General features: G+C 44.4%; 1 protein-coding gene across 1 annotated transcript in view; it reads right to left on the bottom strand.

Moving 5' to 3' along the window:
• The window catches only part of PATJ (PATJ crumbs cell polarity complex component), a 210458-nt gene that overhangs the window by 106796 nt on the left and 82426 nt on the right, over positions 1-21236 (bottom strand). The window contains exons 25-28 of the mRNA XM_065409300.1: positions 16477-16654; positions 14632-14742; positions 9824-9901; positions 1959-2067 (exon numbers count right to left, since the gene is read on the bottom strand). Coding sequence (XP_065265372.1) covers positions 1959-2067; positions 9824-9901; positions 14632-14742; positions 16477-16654 — 476 coding nt within the window. The remainder of the gene's footprint in view (positions 1-1958; positions 2068-9823; positions 9902-14631; positions 14743-16476; positions 16655-21236) is intronic.

Genomic DNA, 21236 nt, shown 5'->3' with positions numbered 1-21236 from the left:
GCTACGCATTTCTTCTCTCTATTACAAACAGCTACAGCATCCCGCAATGCCTTCTTCCATTTTCAGCTGGCCCAGATGCTTCATCCAACCTGACAGATAAGGACCTACGACACTTTTATAAACTTCCAGGCTCATTTCTAGTAACACTCTGTACTTGGGATTGAAAGTAGGAACTTTGGAAAAGCTCCTACTGGTTCAACATACAGCAGCTCACCAATTAAGCAACAGAGGCGGACTTAAACACATCACCCTATGCTCCATTTACTATGGCTATAGCTACACTAGGGAGCTTACAGTGGTGCAGCTGCGTCGATGTAAGCTCTCTTGTGTAGCCACTCTAAGCCGACAGCAGAGAGCTCTGCCATTGACTTAATTAATCCAACCCCAATGAGCGGCTTTAACTACATCGGCGGGAGAAGGTCTCCCACCGACATAGCGCTGTCCACACCGGCGCTTAGATCAGTCTCCCTTATGTAGCTCAGGGGGGTGGCTTATTCACACTCCTAAGAGACATAAATTATACCGACATAAGTGGTAATTTTGACATAACCTTAGCTGGTTCCCCAGAGAATAACCAATCAAGATCCTCACCTCCAAAATCTTAATGGGACAGACCCAAAACCGTCTTGATGACTGTCTCAGCCTCTGATCAAGGCTTACAACAACAACTGTGCTCGAGAGGTAAAATGGCACTGCTAACAACAAGGATTAAATTCATAAGAGCCGGTCAGAGACCTTCCTCATCAGCAGTCCTGTGGCTTTAGAACTTCTATTCACAAGAACAAGACTTGGCCACAGACCTGACCACTTACAGGTCAAAAAGCAAAATGCATCTCTTTCCTCTGGCTTTCCCACAAATAAACAAACAATCAAACAAAAATACTCATAACACCACACACAGGAACACACACAAGTACCGGTCCATAGTAAGGGGGAGAGAGGAACAAGAGGAGAGGAAATCAACACATTGACTAGTTTTTGTAAGTTTCTCAGTTACCCTGGTGCTGAGTGCGATATAGATAATTCTCAAATCAACTCTCGTTGGTCATCTGAGAGTCACTCCTATTGGGTAATTACTTTCTGTTTATCTAAAGCTAGAGCCACCCGAATAGGTCCTGAACCTCTAGGAAGTGTTGCGGGGCGCTCCTGAACAGACATAGTGTTCCGATTTATAGATGCCTGCACTTCCATGTTGATCAAAGCATAAATCATTGTGAAATATCTGTAGAAATAATAGCATTTGAGGGATTAAGGCTGCTATACAAAATAAATCACCTTTCAAGGAGCCCATTGTGACAGACCTGATGCTCCTTTTGTTCCACCCAAGCCTCTTAATTACCCACTCTCTGCATAACTTTCTCTCACTCCCCCAGGCTCTTCATGGAAAACCTTCATTAAAATCATGCTTCTGCCCTAAAATCCTTAAACCGTAATTCCAATAATAATTCCCCTGCATTTTTTTTTTTTTTAAAAGAAAGGTATAATGCCCGCACTGTGATGTATAATCTAGACTGCAAGCTCTTTGGGGTGGGTTCTGAGTACTGATGGTTCTCAAACTGATCTGCACAGCTGCTGCTGTCACAATGCTGAAGCATCTTATCTGCCTTCAAGCAGCGACACTCCCCTGCAAATTGTAGGTCAGCTTAGATCTTGTTCATTGCTTTTTGACCAACTAAACTAAAAATGAATCAAGCACCTTTCCGCACTCCGGCAAAGAGGGAAGCTCGAGGGTTGCAGTTGGAAGGGCAAGAGCTTCCACCTTAAAAAGAGAAGTCTACAGTAAAGAGAAGTTTGAGACCAGCTCTCCACATCATATGGAGCACTACTCACGCTGACGGAAATTAATCCATACACAGTACTTGTAACAACAATGTCACTGCTATGTAGCACTATCACACAGACAGATTATAGTCCATAAAAATACAATGCGCTTCTTAGATAAATGTGGTACTACTTACCCTCTGTATAAAAATCCTCCTCCTCCACAGCATCCTCCTCTGACTGGAGTCTTTTGGGTGCTTTATAAGGAGGTGGCAACTTCATCGGAGGTGGTGCCCCCACTTTTCTCTGATGGATTAAAAACAAAATAAAGAGGTTTCAAACATTTTGCCACGTACCTACAAATTACTTCTTTCTTCTCCACACACTAAAAGGCTACCCATGTACGTACATACTCCTCAGTTTAATACTTTTTTTTTTTGAAATAATGCACTTTCACTCCTTTTTTTCCCAAGAAATTTTACAAATGAAAAATATTTTAAGAGACTCTGACGATAAAAAGAAATGAAAGAAAATAATAATATGAAATGGACTGCACATTTATTTACTGGAACAATACTGGTATTTCATTTTAAACCTACTTAGTGGAGTACAACAAACATGTGACCATTAATGAAGGGGTTAAAAACAGAACATTAAATATTATCCCAGCATGGATTTTAAACCCTTTGTTCATCTTCCATTACCATTTCCTGCAGCAGTTTAAAATCAAAAACACTTTTAGCAAGCAAAATCAGAATTGAGCCTCTTATAGCTCCTACAAGTAAAATATGACACCACATTTCATGTACATTTTGGTTCCAATTAAAATATCATTTGAATTATAACTTACAGTAAAATTCTATTACCTCACATAAATAAAGACAGTTCCTATAATGATGCATATAGCGACGCATATCAGGTATAAAAAGAGGACTCTGGAATCTAATGAAAACGGGAGCTGAAACATCCAAGCAACTGTTTTTATAGGTTCAAAATAATTGGAGCATGCTTTAGGTTAGCTACATGATTTCACTAAATTATGTTCAATTACATTCCCTACAATCACACCACTAATAGCAGGATGCACTTTAGCAAGTGAACAGTGAGTACAGTAGGCCATTAGAGCAACAAAAATGCCTGCGATGAATTTTTTTTTAAATCGCTGGGAATTACCATTTGGGAATCAAACATCAGATCTGAAATAATATTTTCCATTACATAGAACGAAAACAGGACCTGCACATAGATTCATAAAATATTTTAAATCTAAATTTATGTTAAAATATTCTAATCATTAATACGCAACGGAATCTGAATATAAAATTGTAGGAGTTAATACAATATCATCTGTTCGTTTAAAAATTATTACAGCGGAGTGCTGCACTGAGGCCAGCAAAAGAGTAATAAATCAAATTAATTCCACCAATTTGTAGCAAGGGTGTCTAATGAGAGGATCTTAAGAAAGCAACAGTTTTTCCCCCAAAAGTACCCAACAAAAGAAAGCTCGCGCGCGCGCATGCACACACACACACACTCTATATATTTATATCCAAGACAAGAGGTCCAGCAAGCGCCACTCATTTTTTGTATTCTAAATTCTTTAATAAGTAGAGCTGGAGAACTTGCACCGCACATTTCCAACTGCCTGTGACAAATCAGAACCATTAATACTTTAGAGTCCACTTATTAGCCTTTTTTGTTCTTTATAATTCTTTTTTCAGCACTTTCAAGATCAATATTAAAGCCCCTCAGAGCCCCAGGTAAGCAAGGTGCCCTCTGTTTTCCTATTATATTAAACTTACAGAACCTTTAAAAGGATTGTAATGGTTTTTATAGCCAAAGCAGATCTTTACTGGCCAGGGCTCTAAAAAGCTTAACATAAGTTTGTTCCATCACTTCCTGATTTTTTGTAAATATCGTCATGTAGAGTCTGATCCAAAGCCCATTGAGGTCAACTGGAATTTTTTGTAATTGACTTCAATGGGCTTTGGATCAGAAAGAGCATTTTGCCAATTCACTGACGTCAACATACTCAATACAAAAATGTAAATAAACTTCAAACTCTTGGCTGTAGATTCCATTATTCACTAGAGTTGTGTGAAAGATTCACAATCGAATTCCTGATATTCAAGAAAATGAAAGTCTATTTTCAAAAGGCAAACAAAAAGCCCCTAACCCCTTAGTTTCCTGTAAAAGTGGTAAGATTTCATCCTGGAGCACTTCAGACATTTGCCCAGAGAAAGGAACAGAACATTTGTTGGGAAGAGTCAGCAAAATGAGTATGGGACCTACCTGATTTTCTGTGGGGCTGGAGGATTTAGCTGGCAGTTCCTATATTTAAAGAAAGATTTTAACAAAGTTAAAATAGCTTTAACCTGGTGTATCCTCTGATTTTGTATGCCACAAAGCCACCCTATTTCCTCAAATCCTACTCCAAACTCACTTCTTTCTAGCAATGATTCATACTCCTATTTCAACCGAATAAAATGAAGTAAGTTTGCTACTCCTTACATCTTGACCCAAAGTGGGATTTCAGAAAAGCTTGACAATGGGCCTCAATAATTTTTTTTAAAAAGAGACACAACATTAATGGTAGTTACATGGCACAAGCCCAAAATGCTGCAGCAGACAGAATGACAGAAATGTTTCTAAATTAGACACACTTTCAAACATGAATAAGAAAAAGCATCTCCATTTGGCATCCACTGCTATTTTGATTGTTGCAAGTTTAAATAATTGGGATTTTTTAGAATAGCAGAATTAGACTGCAAATTCTTTTGGGCCAGAGTTGTCCGATTTTTCATGTTTGTATAGCACCTGATCTTAATTGTAAAGCAAATACTACAATTCAGGATTGTAGACACTGGGATTTTGTTGATCAGGTATTTCATCTTGTCCCGACAATGGTACTTCTTATGTGCATGCATTGATCCAAAACCCTCTGAAATGAGTGGGAGTCTCTAAATTAAATTGGGTGGGCTTTGGATTAAGGCACACACACTATTCGTACTTTACCTCAGCAACAGCAAAGCTTAGCATAATAACAGAAGTCACCAACTGCATTTTTTCCATTTTATGAACAGTCAGGGATCATGGCTAACTTAACAGTGCAGCTTCTACCAGCAGGTTCCTACAAGGTAATTTAAACATTGACTTCTGAAGAAATTCCTCATGAGATTCCCACTTGTCTTGAACAGTATCCTCAGACCACACTTGGTATTTCATTTGCATCAGGGGCATATTTATAGGTTGCAGAATAAGGAAGTTTCAATTCCAGGCATGGATTTGTAGTATCTATTCGATCAATATGCCTCAAAGACAATAAATGAAATTCTGTTAAAACTATTCTTAGAACCAAAACCTTCCCGTGTGCCACTCTCCTCTATGCCTCATTTGCTGACAAGCTCCTCACCAGGACTCATGTATTGTATACTTTATCAGTTCTTCACCCAATCTCTCTCACCCTCTCTCGTACATCATCTGCTCACACTGGTACAAGGATCACCTCTGTGAAGTCGAGATTTTCTGCCCGGGTCTACAAGCTGGTGCTCATCGTCCACTGCCATACATGGAAAACTCATTTCCCACATAGCAACGAAAAAGGGGCCTTCTCCAAATTCACCTCTCCATGACAGCTTTCTGCCTGGTTTTTAAAGTGTTTCGTAAAACTGAAACCGCCTGCCTCCAGGAATGGGATGTACCAGCTAATTACCATCATTAGCCAGACAATCTCACATCTCACTCTCTTCACTTCCTACTTGTTCTCAAGAAATTATTCCCAGAAGCTCTTATTTTAGTCCTCTTCTCCATCACTTCACCCTGGATCATCTCATTGCTTCAACCCTGGATATAATTTTTACACAAATGACATGTACATTTATGCCCTGTCTAACTCTCACTTCCTCCTGATAATCAGTTCCTCGCTTTCACATAACATCCTGCTACTCTAAGCTTCTAAGAGCTAAGTCCTCCCCCGGAGTAAAAAATTCTTTATTTTCCATGCCTGCGATAACTCTCCTTAATTTTGCTCCTGAGGTCAGAAGCAGTGGTGTCAGCCTTGACCCTGAAATTTTCTTTCATTTCACATCTCCTTTATCTGTACATTCACCTCCAGAACACTGGCCAAATTAGACTTCGTTTTGAAACTGCCACTACTGAAATCCCTATTTCATGCCTTAATCACTCAGTTAACTACCACTATTCTGTCCTTTATGTAGCCTCTAAACTTCAGGGAATTCAGAATACCTCAGCTAGACCATTCTCACGCTTCAGGCTACGAGATCATCACTCTTAATCTCTGTCACTTTCACTGGTTTCCTTCCTCTCTTCTTCCAGTTTAAAAGTTTCTGTCCCGGTTTTCAATTCAACTCCGCCCTATACCCTCTTGCCCCCAGATCTCTTTGACCACCAGCCACTTGCTAAACACCTCCAGTGTTGGTCACCTTTTTGTCTCTTTCACACATCTCTCCCTGAACTGGGTGATGCTGTTTTACTTGTGCCGTATATACACCTCTTCTTTTCTCTGCCAAATCCCTACTTCTCTTCTCCTTCACCCACAGAAAGGCCCAGTCATCCCTCACTCAAGCCACACAAGACTTTTTTCTTTCCCCTTCTGTTTGTTGCTCCCAGGTTCCCAGTCTCTCCCCCAGTATCCCTCTGCCCACAAGATCTCCCAGAAACTTGCCCTAGAATGCTCTAGCTCCCCTTTGCTCTAGCTCCCCTCCAAGATCCCATTTGTCTCTCTCATTCCCTTATTGCCTCTCAAGGTCCTCCCATCTGCCCCCTTTGCTCTGGCTTTCCCACTCTCCCCAACCAAGTGCTCCTTTGGCCTCTGCCTCTCCCTAGGCTCGGCTACCCGGCACCTCCCACTGAGCCTTTTGTTACTTGATGTAACAGACAAGAATACAAAGGTCAAACCCCTTCAAAAGAGTTGAGTTGCAGTGATCTGCCATTTCCTTCGTAAGAGAAAAATAATTGTCTGAACCTTTATAAAGTGACTAAACTAAATGCAGTTTGTGCAACCACTTCCAGAAAACACACAATAATCTGGACTTTATTAAGAAAACTATACACCAGCAGGATATGAAAGACAGCACAGTGCACAATTCTACACCTGCTCTGTCTGCAAGGCTTGATCCAAACTCCACTGAAGCAGGGCAGCGGATATCATAGGCCAGGGAAGGCTTAGCCTGGATGTGGCCCCACCCACACTTTGACCCCCAGCCTGGAGCTCAGCCAGTGGCCAGGGCCTGGGCTGGGGCTCAGGCCGGCCCAGAGGGCAGGCCAGCTGGGACAGCTCGGGCTGGCCCAAGGGTTAGGGCGGCCAGCTGGGGTTGGGGCAGCCGGTGTGGCCCGGGGTGTAGGGTTACCATATTTCAGCAAGCAAAAAAGAGGATGGGAGGAGCCCCGCCCTAGCCCCGCCCCTGCCCCTCCCACTTCCCGCCCCCCTCAGAATCCCCAACCCGCCCCCCGTTCCTTGTCCCCTAACTGCCCCCTCCTAAGACCCCCCACCCTAACTGTCCCCCAGGACTCCACCCCCTACCTGTACCCTGACTGCCCAAAACCTTCTCCACCCCCCCCAAAAAGCCCCCCCCCCAAACTCCCGACCCCCCCCCCCCGTCTCTTGACTGCCCCTTCTCCTGCCCCCTGGCCCCCTTACCCTGCCGCTCAGAACATGGTGTTGGGCTCTGTGCGGAGCCGGACACGTGGCTGCGCTCCCCAGCGCAACACACAACCCGGTCCCACCCCACCCAGTGCTGCCGGAGCGGGGCGCTGGGCAGCAGGGGAGGAGGAGCTGCCGAGGCCCGATGCGAACAGCCCGGCAGGCCGGCCGGCTCAGAATGCGGGGGAGGGGGGGCGGGGAGGAGGAGCTCTACAGCTGCTCCGGAGTCCAGCCCGACAAGCAGCGGGGGAAGGGCTCTGGCTGCCAGAGCCCCATGCGAGCGGCTGAATTTCCTGCAGCCCTCCCAGCCACGCCTCGCTCTGCATGGGGGGGGAAATCCCGGACATTTTTAGTGATTTACAAATTCCCCCCCGGACGCTATTTTTAAACACAAAAAGCAGGACATGTCCGGGTAAATCCGGACGAATGGTAACCCTACCGGGGTGGTGCATCTGGGGTGGCTCAGCTGACCTGGGGTGGGCCGGCCAGCGTGGAGGGACTCGGGGGGTGGAGTTTCATGCAGAAGGGGCGGGGCTGGTGGGCTGATACTTAGTGCATACCCAAGCACTGATACTGTCATTGACTTCATTGACCTACAGACAGGCTATTAGAATCTGTCCTGAAAGAGGAGGGCAAGGTGGAAATTCACATAACTGGCTATTGGACTCATCAATTTAGTCTTCCAGAGCATCTAACTACATCACATATTTGAACTGACCCACCTTTTCCAAGGTGTGTACACAGCACAACTTTTATATTTCGTTTTCACATAAGAAACCCAAGCATTGTAAGCAGGTCTCATAGAGGCTATTTTAAAAATTATTATTTAACACATGTAAGTCACTATAGAGTAGAACAAACACCAGTGAGTAACAGAGGAAGTCCCCACTAATTAAAAATAATGACCCATATAAGAACAGCAGTTTTTTCAAGTTGGATATTTTGCTTTCAAACTTAGTTCTTTCGTGACACTTTGAAGACTAGACTAGAAATATCACTGATTTCCCATAGGAATGCAGGCTAATAATCCACTCATAGGCACATCTTTTTTTTACTGAGAGCTGCCCCTGCTGAAGCACATTATGTCTGCTTTGTGAACTAACGTTCAAAGCTAAAAAGAAACTCCTCACTTATTCATTGAAGCTGTTCTATATTCTACTCATCATGTTACAGCACCCATAGAAGGGTTACTTTTAACAGCTTTGAAAAAGGTTAGGCTCACTCATTGACTTTCTACAGTTTTAACATTCCACACACTGGAGTCCTAGAGATTAAAAACAGCAAAATTGCAAGTGGATGTGCTTTTTAGATTACAAAGATAGATAAAATCAAGAAAGGGGTACAGTAACTGCTTTATTTCAAGTACTGCTCACTGCCATGAAACCCTAGCTTCCTTGCTCTCCTGGGATAACCTGAAAACTCCCAGATTCTGAATCACTCTAAGTAGCCTGCAAAACATTTTCTAAAGCAACAAGGCCTTTGAGTTTCCTTTCAACATTCGAGGATTGAACCAGTTCAAGCACACACGGGTCAGCGTACCCAACCTAGCCATGCTGAATTGGTTTAAGTTTGGCCAACATCCACAATAGTGCTATCCCTACACTGTTTCAGTTGCAAAGCCTTCTGGGTACGTATGCCACAATCCCCAGCTTGGCTTCCAGAAGCAATGTATTTGGGGAGATTTAGCAGGACAGAGATAGGAAACCAGATTAACTGTTTTAGTATGTCTGCTACCACACAGTCATTAAAATTAATCAATTGGTTAATTAACCAATTATTAAGTTTGCAGAAAGGTACTTCATCCTAAGTGATTATATTAGACCATTTGTAAACCAACTATATATCACCTGGGGCATTTGTGTGTGTGTGGACACAAAAAGCACTGTGATAACTAGGGCAACCAAGTATGAAAATTTGGGCCGGTGGTTTTTACCAGGAAAAAAATCCAAACGTTTGAAAGCCAGGAAATTCAGAATTAAGGCTCTGAAAGCAATCTTAACAAATATATACCAGCATCCACTGTCTCAACAGAAACACATTACTCCCAACAACGCCAAATATGTGCAAAGACCCACATCATTAACCTTTTTTCAAGAAACTACACAGTTACTTTTACTATTATTCCACTTTATAGCTAGTGGCTGGCAGTTGCCATGACAGAAGCTGTAAAATGGGGATACTGATGCTTACTCATCTTCGTAAAGCACTTTGAAATCTACAGATAAAGTGCTAAACTTTATTTATATTAAATATTACTCAATGTAGTTAACATACATACCATTTTTGTTGCATTTTACCCCTTTTATTTAAGATAAAAAGCCTAGTATTCATTTATAAACTACATTGTTATATCATCTGACCCAGTAAAGCTTGGATACGATACACAAATGGAATAAATACCTTATCATTTTTGTTTTCTCTTTCTGTGTCCTGATCTTTCTTGGCTTTATTTATCTTAGACTGTACCACGGAGACCACCTGCAAAACATAAGAAATAGACATGCGCATATGATAGACAGACAGACAGATAGATATAGATGCACAGTCAAGCACTCATAAAATCGGAAAAGCCAGAATTAGGGTTGACTGTACAACCTGGGTTTGGGCTTTGTGCTTATGCATTATGATACAGTCTTTAATTACATGACCACATACTATCTTTTCCACTGGACACCTGCCTCATTCAGTGCACAGTATGGAGCTGCCATGGGGAGAATAAGCATTGTGTAGAGTAGTGAAGTAGACTGTTGTCTGTAGAACACTTGCTTCAATTGTTGCAAAAGTTGGAAGGTGTGTAGTGAATGAGGCAAGAGACTACAGGAAGACAAAGAAAGGTCACACAGTTAACACAGCTGAATGCTGCCTTGAAGAATTGGATTCTATTCCTCTCTTTGCTAAAGAGTGCCTACTAAGCAAGTTACTTGAAACCAAACTTTTCACAAGTGGTCACTAACTGTGAATTCCTCATTTTCTGGGTGCCTGATTTGCAGAAGTGCTGAGCATTCACAGCTGCAAGTGAACAACAGGAATTGTGCTTTGAATATATGAAGTGCTATCTAATGCTAAATACTCTGAAAAATCAGGTCCAAGGTCTCAAGGCACCCAAAATTAGTACCTTCATCTGTCTATCCCACCTCCTCATCTTACAGGGTTTTTTTGACGATCAATTAATGTTTGCGATGCACTCAGATCTAGCGTGAGGAGCATCACAGAAAAGCCAAAGAGTAAATTCAGAATGCTGTCTTAGGAGCAGGGTTTGAATAATGGCAGTATGTTAGGCAGGGGCCACACACTGAACAATGAGGAGAAAAAAAATATGGAACTGCTTCTCATTAAGTGAACATCATCCATCCAGTGCACTAAATGAAGCAGGAATCCTGTGGAAAAACTAGTATGTGATCATTTAATTAAAGACTGTATCATGATGCATATGCACAAATTAAGATTGCACTTTCTAACTTTTGAGAACTTGAGTTTGCAATATTAGTAATCTTCCCTTAACATAATTTGTGTGTGTGTGTAGTTTCTTAGGTTTTTTTTAAAATCAAATTTAAAAAACAAATTCCATCACATGGCATCATATTGACCTCCACATGGGTCATCAGCAGGTTTGAACCGTCAGATTCACCACACTGATCTCTGCCACTTCAGCTAATGGAGTAACTAACAGTAATAAGTTGTCAGTCTGCATGTAGACCAGCTCTAGTGTGGGATGAGACACTCTGCCAGGGAGTTTCCAGAGGTATTTGCTGATAGCAGAGGAATGGTGAGACTCATGACTCTTTCTAGAGGGGAGTGTGCTCAGTGTTTTCTGCCCATTACCCCCAAGTTTGCCTCTTTCTGCCCTATCCTGTCCAACCCGTCCTTGTTCCAATCCTGTCTTCTCCACCTGTGACTTCTTGTCCCAGTCCCTTTCTCCTCACCCTTGCCAGTTCCAGTCTCCACTCCTCAAATCATCTCATCCCAGCCACAGTCTCCTTGCCTCGCCAGTTCCTAGTATCCCTCTACAGACTCCCTGTCCCAGTGTCCTCCCTCCCCTAATGTGCCCAGTCCTACCAATCTCCTTGCACAGCCAGTCCCAGTCCTCCATACGCACCTCGTTCCTCATTGACTGTCTCTCTCTCTTTCCCCATTCCCAGGCCTCCAGTCTCCACTAGCGCCCAGTCCCAGCCTCTCTCTCTCTCAGCTCCACATCTAATCTCAGAACTTTATCCCCTAGCCTCCAGCTCCTTTTTCCTATCCTCATTCTCAGAATGGCTGAGCCATTTTGGCTAAAATTCACCACCACCATGAAAAAAAAAAAAAAATCAGCCTGGCACAGACACCTGGCATGGAACAATTCAGCCTAAGGAGTTAAGTTTAGCAAAAGTTATAAGCAACCGAAAACAGGGTCTTCTAAGAACAAGTATTGGGCAACCTTAAAAACGTGGGAGGAGGCTATCGGCTCCCCCCTCACCATTCTTAAGGCTGCCGAATACTTCCCCTTAGAAGACCCTGTTTTTGGTTGCTTATAAAACTTTGCCAAACTTTAACTATTTAGGCTGAAATTTGAATCTCTCTCTCTCTCGCTCTTCTCATTATATATTCTTCAGTATATTGTAAGGACCCTTAATGAAATATAAGGGGCTGGTCTTGAATTACTCCAAGTTGATTAATGCCCTTTACATGGAATGCCTCAAGCAAGAGAGTACCATGTTATACTATATATTGTAAAATGTTTGTTGACTAATGTAATTTGGAACACTTGGTCCCTCAATAAGGTGCATAATGGTACAATATTCAAAACAACACGAGAATAGTATTTCACCATGGCAACAGTTAAAAATGAGACAGGAATATGCATGCTATAGAATATCTTTACAGAATGATTGGTATGAAACATGGTGTACCATCCCAAAGCAGGCAGTAGAAATTACTAGTAAAAGCAGAGCAGCACAAATATCAGAGTGTTTTGAACACCTGACAGGGAAGGAACTCCCTTATGTATAAACCATACGATCTTAAATTCAAAACAAACACTTCTGAGACCCCAGCTATTGGTAGTAGAGATACCAACGTAAGGTGCAGTTGGCACCCCTGAAACAAATGGATGTCTAAGCACCATGGTGTGTACCTATACCATATTTGTGGTATTCCCTATACTGAGAATGGGAAATATTGCTAATACCACAGTAAGTTTAACTACTACAGATGGTACACGTCCAGCTATTTGAAGTGGCAATGTGCTTCCATCTTCTCCAGTACTGGTGAGGCAGCGTGGTTAGGCCATGCAAAAGGAAATAAGGCGTTTTGAGTTCCATTCCCAGCTCTGCTGCTGACTTGCTATGTGACCTGTGATCATTTACTTCCCCTCCAACCTCCGTAATAAATTCTAAGTTTGGGTGCTTCACCTTTGAAGAACCTGATATTCGGGGGTGCTGAGCTTCCACAATTCCCACTGATCAATGGGAGCTGCCAGTGCTCAGCAATGCTGAAAGTCAGATTCTGGGTGTATAAGCCTCAGCACTCAAAAACAGAGGCACCCAAAGTTACTAAGGGTCCCTGATTATCTTTATGCCTTCTCAGAGGCCATTTTCAGTGGCCTAGAAGGGTAAGGACAAGAGTCTCAGGAAAAGACTCCGTTTTCCTGACATGCTTCTCAGAAGGGGTCAAATATATAGACAGAAGTTATTGTGTTATCACAGCTATGCCCATTGTATGGTGCCTATGCTTTCTGCCACCACTGCTTGGACATTCTCCTTTCCCACTTTGATTGCTGCAAGTCATCACAGAACATAGAGATTCATTGGGGCTGTGGAGAAGGAGTGGACATTTGGGTGCCAGATTGTGTAATGTGTGGTTAATGAGTTGTCAGAGAGACTCACTAGGTCAGGGGAGGGCAAACTACGGCCTGCGGGCCGAATCCGGCCGGTCAGTGCTTTCAATCTGGCCTGTGGGATTGCCAGCCCCGTGGCGCAGCAGGGTTAAGGCAGGCTCCCTACCTGCCCTGGCCCCTCACCACTCCCAGAAGCGGCTAGCACCACGTCCCTGCAGTCCCTGGGGGAGAGGAGGAGCAGAGGGCTCCATGCGCTGCCCTCGCCTGCAGGCACCGCCCCCTGCAGCTCCCATTGGCTGCAGTTCCCCATTCCCAGCCAATGAGAGCTTTGGGGGTGGTACCCACAGGCGAGGGCAGCGCGCAGCGGAGCCACCTGCCCCACCCCACACCCAGGAGCCACTGCCAGATATGCTGGCCACTTCCAGGAGCAACGCAGGGCCAAGGCAGGCAGGGAGCCTGCCTTAGCCCCGCTGCGCGCCGCTGCCACCCCGGAGCTGCTCAAGGTAAGCAGCGCCGGACTGGAGCCTGCACCCCAAACCCCTCCTGCATCCCTCACCCCAACCCCCTGCCCTGAGCCCCCTCCTGCACTCCTCACCCCCTGCCCTGAGCCCCCTCCTGCACCCCAACCCCTTGCCCTGAGCCTCTTCCTGCACATCGCACTCCCTCCCACACCCCGCACAACCTCCCGCACCCCAACCCCCTCCCTCAGCCCTACATTCATGGCCCTGCATACAATTTCCCCACCCAGATGTGGCCCTCGGGCCAAAAAGTTTGCCCACCCCTGCACTAGGTCTTCTGTTACATAGCCTTTTGGTGGCATGGAGTTGCCTGATTGGATATTTTGTATTTGCTCATGAATCACATGAACTTCTGGGATGGTAGACTATAATTGTTGCCTCTTCTCACTGCCCAGAAGATGGGGAGATCATTTTCTCTTTTGCCTGTATTTCCTAGTTTTTCCTCTACCTCAGATAATTATTGCTGATACTTGTAATTGTATTTTAAGCCTTTGGGGACACAGTTTGTATGGAGGATGCTATTCTACAATCAAGTTTCATTACATTATGTTTAAAAAAAAAAGTTGGCTAATAGAGGAAATATTTTTAGAATACCAGGTAACACACAAGGGGGCTGATTCTAATTCAATTACGGTGGGGTAAACGCTGCTGAGTCAACACAGTCAGTTGAATTTACATTGGAGTAATTTAGACCAGAATCTGTCCCTAGAAGTAACCATATGGTCTCTGACTGGAAACTGTGTCAGAGTATGCAAGGGAAACTGTGTTATGACCAAATCTTGCTGAAAGGAGTTTGGCCATGTTTCAAATAAAAGGCATATTAAAAAGGAATTAAGTTTTGAAAAAAGAAAGGAAAGGAAAAAAGGGTAACTTACTCTTGGGGTACTAGACAAACTCTGAACAACAAAAACAACAGGATTTCCTGCATTCTTGATAGCTTCCACTGCTTCCTCATGCGTGGCATTTTGTAAGTCTACTCCAGACACCTAACAAATGGAGTGTATCTTCATTATTAGACAATCTGTCTTTTTCATAAATTACAACAAGAGATTTACATGCATTTATTGACAGTGAAGCTTAGCACATCAGAGGAAGTCACCAAAAGGTTTCATAGGATAGAAAAATACTTAAGAAAACACTACATAAAGTATATTTCTTCAACACTTTGAGGAACAAGCAGGGCAGAGGTATAGTATTCAGGGGCTCACAATTAAAGGCACATGCTGTATTTTACCAAAGACTCTACTTTCAGATAAAATCAGAGAATGCTTGGTATCACACGAATCCTCAATTTACCTAAGCATAAGCTAGTTATGTTTTGAAGCAACTCTCAAATCACATCACTTCTGGAAGGCAGCAGACACAAAAAGGACAGTCAGTTTTCTGACAGCGGAACATCATATGTGGAAGTACTCATTCTGGGGGATCTCATGGGATACACAAACCCCAAAGCAGGCAAGAAGGGGTTAAAGGGCAGCATTGGGCTCAGGCACCACTGCAGAGGGACCCAGCCTGCAGAGAGGTGGACAGACCTCTCATCCTCAGCTCTCAGAAAGGAGCACAGCAGAGAGTCAAGTTACCTTTGTTTGCCTGCGATCTCAGAGCGATAGGACAGACGGCCAGGATCCTGACAGGAAAGAGAAGCTGATGCTGCTCTTTATTCCTGTTAATTTAGTTGCATTTCCTTTATTGCTTTGGCGGACTGGAACTAAGAGTTTAACCCTGGGGCCGGGCCCACACTGCATTGAGAATATGAGTTCCCTGTGGAGATGGCAAGCCAATGTGGGAAGTAGCCCAGGGAACAAGCAACAGATCTGACCAGACAGACCTTAACTGCTTGTTACAAGGGTCCCTGGACTGGAACCCTGAGCAGAGGGAGGGACAGGGCTCCTCTATAGCCTCACTGGGAAGATTAGTGGGAAGTCCTCAGACAGAGGGCCGGGAGGATTTTTGGGCCTGGATATGGACAGTCAATCTGTTGTGAGGTCCTGGGACTCTTGGGAGACAACAGTGGTTTACCCAGAAGGGGGTGAGGCAAAAAATGACCTGGCCAGAGGGCCAAGGCAAAAGGGGACCATTAGCAGTCCTGGTTAGCAAGACTACAGAGAAAAAGCCCCACAATGCTCCACCTAGCTACAAGACAGCATATCAGACCTAGTGAATCACATTGTCACAGCAGTTTCAGGGGAGAGTGAAGAACCACAACATGGTATCCAACAAATTGCAACATGGTGTCCAGTGATAATGGCACCTATGAAAATTACTCTCCCCTCTCAAAGAATGAGGCAACTGCTAACATGAGGGACTCCACAAGTAATATATAACTAGTTTGTACACTGAATACCCTCTAAAAATGCCACAAAACTTTGCATGAAGAATGAACCACTCAAATCATGCAACTATTCCAGAATAACTTACATTCTTCAATTGAATGGCTCATGAAAAATGGTGAGAAAAGCAGGATTTCTATTTGTTTTATTTCATAAAACACCACTTTTAAAATCAGTGCCTATTTAACTTCTCTGAAATAGTACAATAGGATGTTAACAGAAGCAATCGATAGTCAAGACCTTTTTAAAAGAGAGAGAACAATGCACGCTGAGGAGTAAAATCAAATTCACAATATGTTCAATGCTTAATTCCACATTTTTTTTTCTAGACAGCTCTCTGAAGCTATGCTCTCTTTTTAAAGCATGAAAAGGAAATTTATCTGCATTTACCTCAAGTATTTTATCCCCAGTTTTTAGGGCTTTTGTTCTTCCAGCTGGGCTGTCTTCCAAGACTTGTTTGATAAAGATACCTTTAAGTTCCTCTCCATTCTTTAGGCGCTTTATAATAGTTTGCCCACCAACAATACTGATTCCAAGAGACATGTGAGGCTCTCTGAAGATTTCAACACTGTAAAATGCAAGCAGTACCATATAATTTTATAACTATTAACAGATTTAAATATATAATATTTAATATTCCAAAAATCTATAACATAGTTTTTCAGGTTTCATCAATTTACTAGCAATAATCTTTAAAAGAAGCACCTGTTGCTAGTCCAGGTGACTTCATCAGTGAACAAATATAACAACAAAACTCTGCCACCAAACCAACTTGCTTCCCCTCCTATGACCTTTCCCTTCAGAGAAAGTCTGTGTAAAAAATAGGTACCAAGATAAACACAGTTGAGTTCTATCACTCAAATCAAATTCTAGAGTGGTGGGCTCCTACTAAGAACAGCTTGAACCAACCTGGCGATACTAATTTGTTAATATTAAGTGTTTCAATACAGAAAACGTCAATTGATATTCAGGTTGCTGAACATACTAGTGAGAGGTCAAAAAGGATTCCTGAAAATATCTTAAAGTTGTTTGCCATGTATCAGAGGTCATATATAATAGGCTCCTACTTGTGCTGAAGTTTTAGGTTTGTATTATGCCTAACCCTGAATCACACCTTTTTACATGACCTTTGTACTGCAGGCAGCCAATGTGTTTAAGAAGGTACAAAAATGAAGCTAAAGTAACCAATTCTTTCTGTAAGAGAAAACTCATCTGATCAAATGGCATATAAATTTATCTGGATGGCAGTTACCTTTCTCAAGGTAAATATTAACGTATTCACAATTTCCACCGTATTTCAATGTCAGAAATAAAATAAACTGTTCTGATAATAAAACTGTTGTCATGCAACAACATTATGCAAATAGTTCAGAATTACACAATACTGTCAATTGTATTTTAAATTGCTTTATCTCTGTTTCCCCACTCCCTCTTCAAACTTGTCTCTCAAAACAAAGTGAAATAACTTTGACAAGGCCTCCTTAACTGACAGATGGCCTTTGTTTTGTGAAAGATCTATAACATACACAGACTGGAAAGAGAGATATCAAAGGAATTATTTCACTTTGCTATCTAGTATGTAGATTAGAAATATTTTTCGGTAGTTTGAAATTCAAACACTATTGGACCAAATTTTGTGTTAATTCAGAATTATGCCATTAAGGCCTGGTCTACACTAGGAGATTATGTCGAATTTAGCAGAGTTAAATCGAATTAACCCTGCACCCGTCCACACAACGAAGCTATTTAGTTCAACATAGAGGTCTCTTTAAATCGATTTCTGTACTCCTCCCCGACGAGGGGAGTAGCGCTAAATTCGACATGGCCATTCGAATTCGAATTTGGGTAGGTGTGGATGGAATTCGACGCTAATAGCTCCGGGAGCTATCCCACAGTGCACCACTCTGTTGACGCTCTGGACAGCAGTCCGAGCTCGGATGCTCTGACCAGCCACACAGGAAATGGCCCGGGAAAATTTGAATTCCTTTTCCTGTCTGGCCAGTTTGAATCTCACTTCCTGTTTGGACATCGTGGCGAGCTCAGCAGCATTGGCAACGATGCAGAGCTCTCCAGCAGAGGTGACCATGCAATCGCAGAATAGAAAGAGGGCCCCAGCATGGACTGATCGGGAAGTCTTGGATCTGATCGCTGTGTGGGGCGATGAGTCCGTGCTTTCAGAGCTGCGATCGAAAAAATGGAATGCGAAGATCTACGAGAAGATCTCCAAAGTCATGACGGAGAGAGGATACAGACGGGATGCAACGCAGTGCCGCGTGAAAATCAAGGACCTGAGACAAGGCTACCAGAAGACCAAAGTGGCAAATGGACGCTCCGGATCCCAGCCCCAGACATGCCATTTCTACGAGGCACTGCATTGCATTCTAGGTGCGGCCGCCACCACTACCCCACCACTGACCGTGGACTCTGATGATAGGGTATTGTCGACGGCCACTTCCTCGGAGATGTTCGCGGACGGGGAAGATGAGGAAGGAGATGAGGAGGACGAGGCAGTCGACAGCGCTTACAACGCTGATTTCCCCGACAGCCAGGATCTCTTCATCACCCTCACGGAGATCCCCTACCAACCCTCCCAAGCCGTTAACCGTGACCCTGAATCAGGGGAAGGATCAGTCGGTAAGTGTTTTAAACATGTAAATATTTATTTGGAACAGAACAGGAATGGAATATTAACAATGGGTTTTTCATGATTACTTTGCCCTAGGCGCTTAACTTTTTAGTCCTTGCCAGTGCAAGTACTGCAAAAGTATCTCACAATGTCCGGTTTCTCATGATTAGTTTGCCCTAGGCGCTCTACATTTTAGTCCTTGCCAGTGCAGCTACTGGAAAATTAGGTCAATATGTCCGGGGATAGAACTGAAATCCTCCTGGGACATCTCCACGAAGCTCTCCTGGAGGTAATTTGAAAGCCTTTGCATCAGGTTCCTGGGGAGAGCGGCCTTATTGCGGCCTCCATGGTAGGAAACTTTTCCACGCCAGGCTATCAGCAGGTACTCTGGGATCAGTGCCTTGCACAGCATGGCCGCATACAGCCCTGGTTTTTGCTGGCATTCACGCAGCATGCGGTCTTTCTCGGTGTCCGAAATCCTCATCACAGTGATATCACTCATGGTGACCTGCTTTAAATTAGGGGAATGTTAGTATTGGGACTGATTGCCTGTTCCTTTACATAAGTGTAACCGGCGGTTTACAGCCACGCGGTGGAGGCAGGACAGGGGCAGCATACAGGGATCTTTCCCGGGGACAGCCGCGAGGGGGGTGGGACAGGGGCAGAGTTCATGCTGGCCGGATTGCCGGCAGCAGGAACTGGCCAACGCTAGGGGCATTGCTTTGAACGTGAAAGGAGGGCACTGCTATAAATTGAGCTTTCAGCAGCCAAAAGTCTACGGCTTACCATGTCCGCCTGTTACCCGAATTCCGCTGTCCTGCCCCGCTTCTGTGATCTGTACTCCAAGACCCCAGGCAGTGAATGGGAAGGCCGAAAATTCGACCTTGTCCTGAGTGCGCATGTGATAGGTGCTGTGCATGGTCTTGTTCACAGAGAAAGACTATGTTCATTGTCCACAAAAATGTATCTTTGTGAGGAATTCACTCCCTTTTTCCCATCCCACAGCTGCGAGTGTCTCCCGACCTACCCCAGCATCCCCCTCCCAGAGTGGCACAGATTAGGCGCCATAAGAGAAGGACACGGGACGAGATGTTCTCCGAACTTATGGGCTGCTCCCGAGCCGAGGCGGCACAGCAGACCCAGTGGAGGGAGAGCATGTCGCAATACCAGCGATCACACAGCGAACGGGAGGACAGGTGGCGGCAGGAAGACCAGCAGGCGACTCAAACGCTGCTTGGACTAATGAGGGAGCAAACGGACACGCTCCGGCGCCTTGTAGATGTTCTGCAGGACCGCAGGCAGGAGGACAGAGCCCCGCTGCAGTCTATCTCTAACCGCCCTCCCCCGCCACAAAGCCCCATCTCCCCCTCACCCAAAGTCCCAAGGAGGAGGGGCGGCAGGGGCCGTGAAAACAGTCACTCCACCCCTGCAGACTGCTCAAGTACCAGACAGCTCTCACTCCCAAAGTTTTGATAAGTCCTTTCCTTCACTCCAAAAGCACCTCACCCAAGCCCCCGTCCCAGTGTCATCCCCTAACTGTGTAGTTGTTAATAAAAAATACGTTTCTGTTAATTACTGTTTCCGTCAGGTTCTTTTAGAGGAGAGTGTGTCTGAAGGGGGAAAGGGGGTTGGTAATTGGAGAGGACAGTCACCTTTACCAGGACACAGACATTGCAGTCACTAGGCACTCTGGTCAGTCTGGGAGGTGGTTTTCATGTTCTGTGTGGGGGGGCGATGTGAGTTTGTGGCGCGGGAGGGCGGTTACAGATCTTATGCAGCAGTCCTTAGCCTGGATGACAGAGCCACGCAGCAGGGGATCTGTAACCGTCCTCCCCCGCCACAAAGTCACATAGTCCCCACACACAGACTCCCGAAAAGGAGGGGTGGCAGGCTCCGTTGAAACAACCAGTTTGTTGTTTAGGAGCAGGAGCCTCGTCATTCCTCGAGTTTAGAAGCGTCCTTTCCATCACTACACCCGCTCCCCACCACAGTCTGCGTCCCAGTTTCAACCCTTTACCACGAAACCCTTAATAAAGAAAACTGTCTTAATGAACAAAGTTCCATTTATTTTATTTTTTAAGGTGTGTTGGAAGGGGGGAAACGGGGTGAAGGGGGTATGTAACTGGAGAGGATAGTCAACATTAACTGGGTAAAGAAACGGTGGCAGGTTCAGCTTCTCTTTAAACAAAATTAATAGTCACAGGTTACCCTGCTCACTGTGGAACCTAGCTTTCAAAGCCTCCCGGATGCACAGCGCGTCCCGCTGGGCTCTTCTAATCGCCCGGCTGTCTGGCTGGGCGTAATCAGCAGCCAGGCGATGTGCCTCAACCTCCCACCCCGCCATAAATGTCTCCCCCTTGCTCTCACAGAGATTGTGGAGCACACAGCAAGCTGCAATAACAATGGGGATATTGGTTTCGCTGAGATCAAAGTGAGTCAGTAAGCTTCTCCATCTCCCCTTGAGACGTCCAAAAGCACACTCCACCACCATTCTGCACTTGCTCAGCCGGTAATTGAAGAGTTC

This window comes from Emys orbicularis, chromosome 8, assembly GCF_028017835.1.
Source record: "Emys orbicularis isolate rEmyOrb1 chromosome 8, rEmyOrb1.hap1, whole genome shotgun sequence".
In the NCBI taxonomy this organism is placed as follows: Eukaryota; Metazoa; Chordata; order Testudines; family Emydidae; genus Emys; species Emys orbicularis.
The sequence above is the reverse complement of the archived record's forward strand: the minus strand, read 5'-3'. Positions and strand labels throughout refer to the sequence as shown.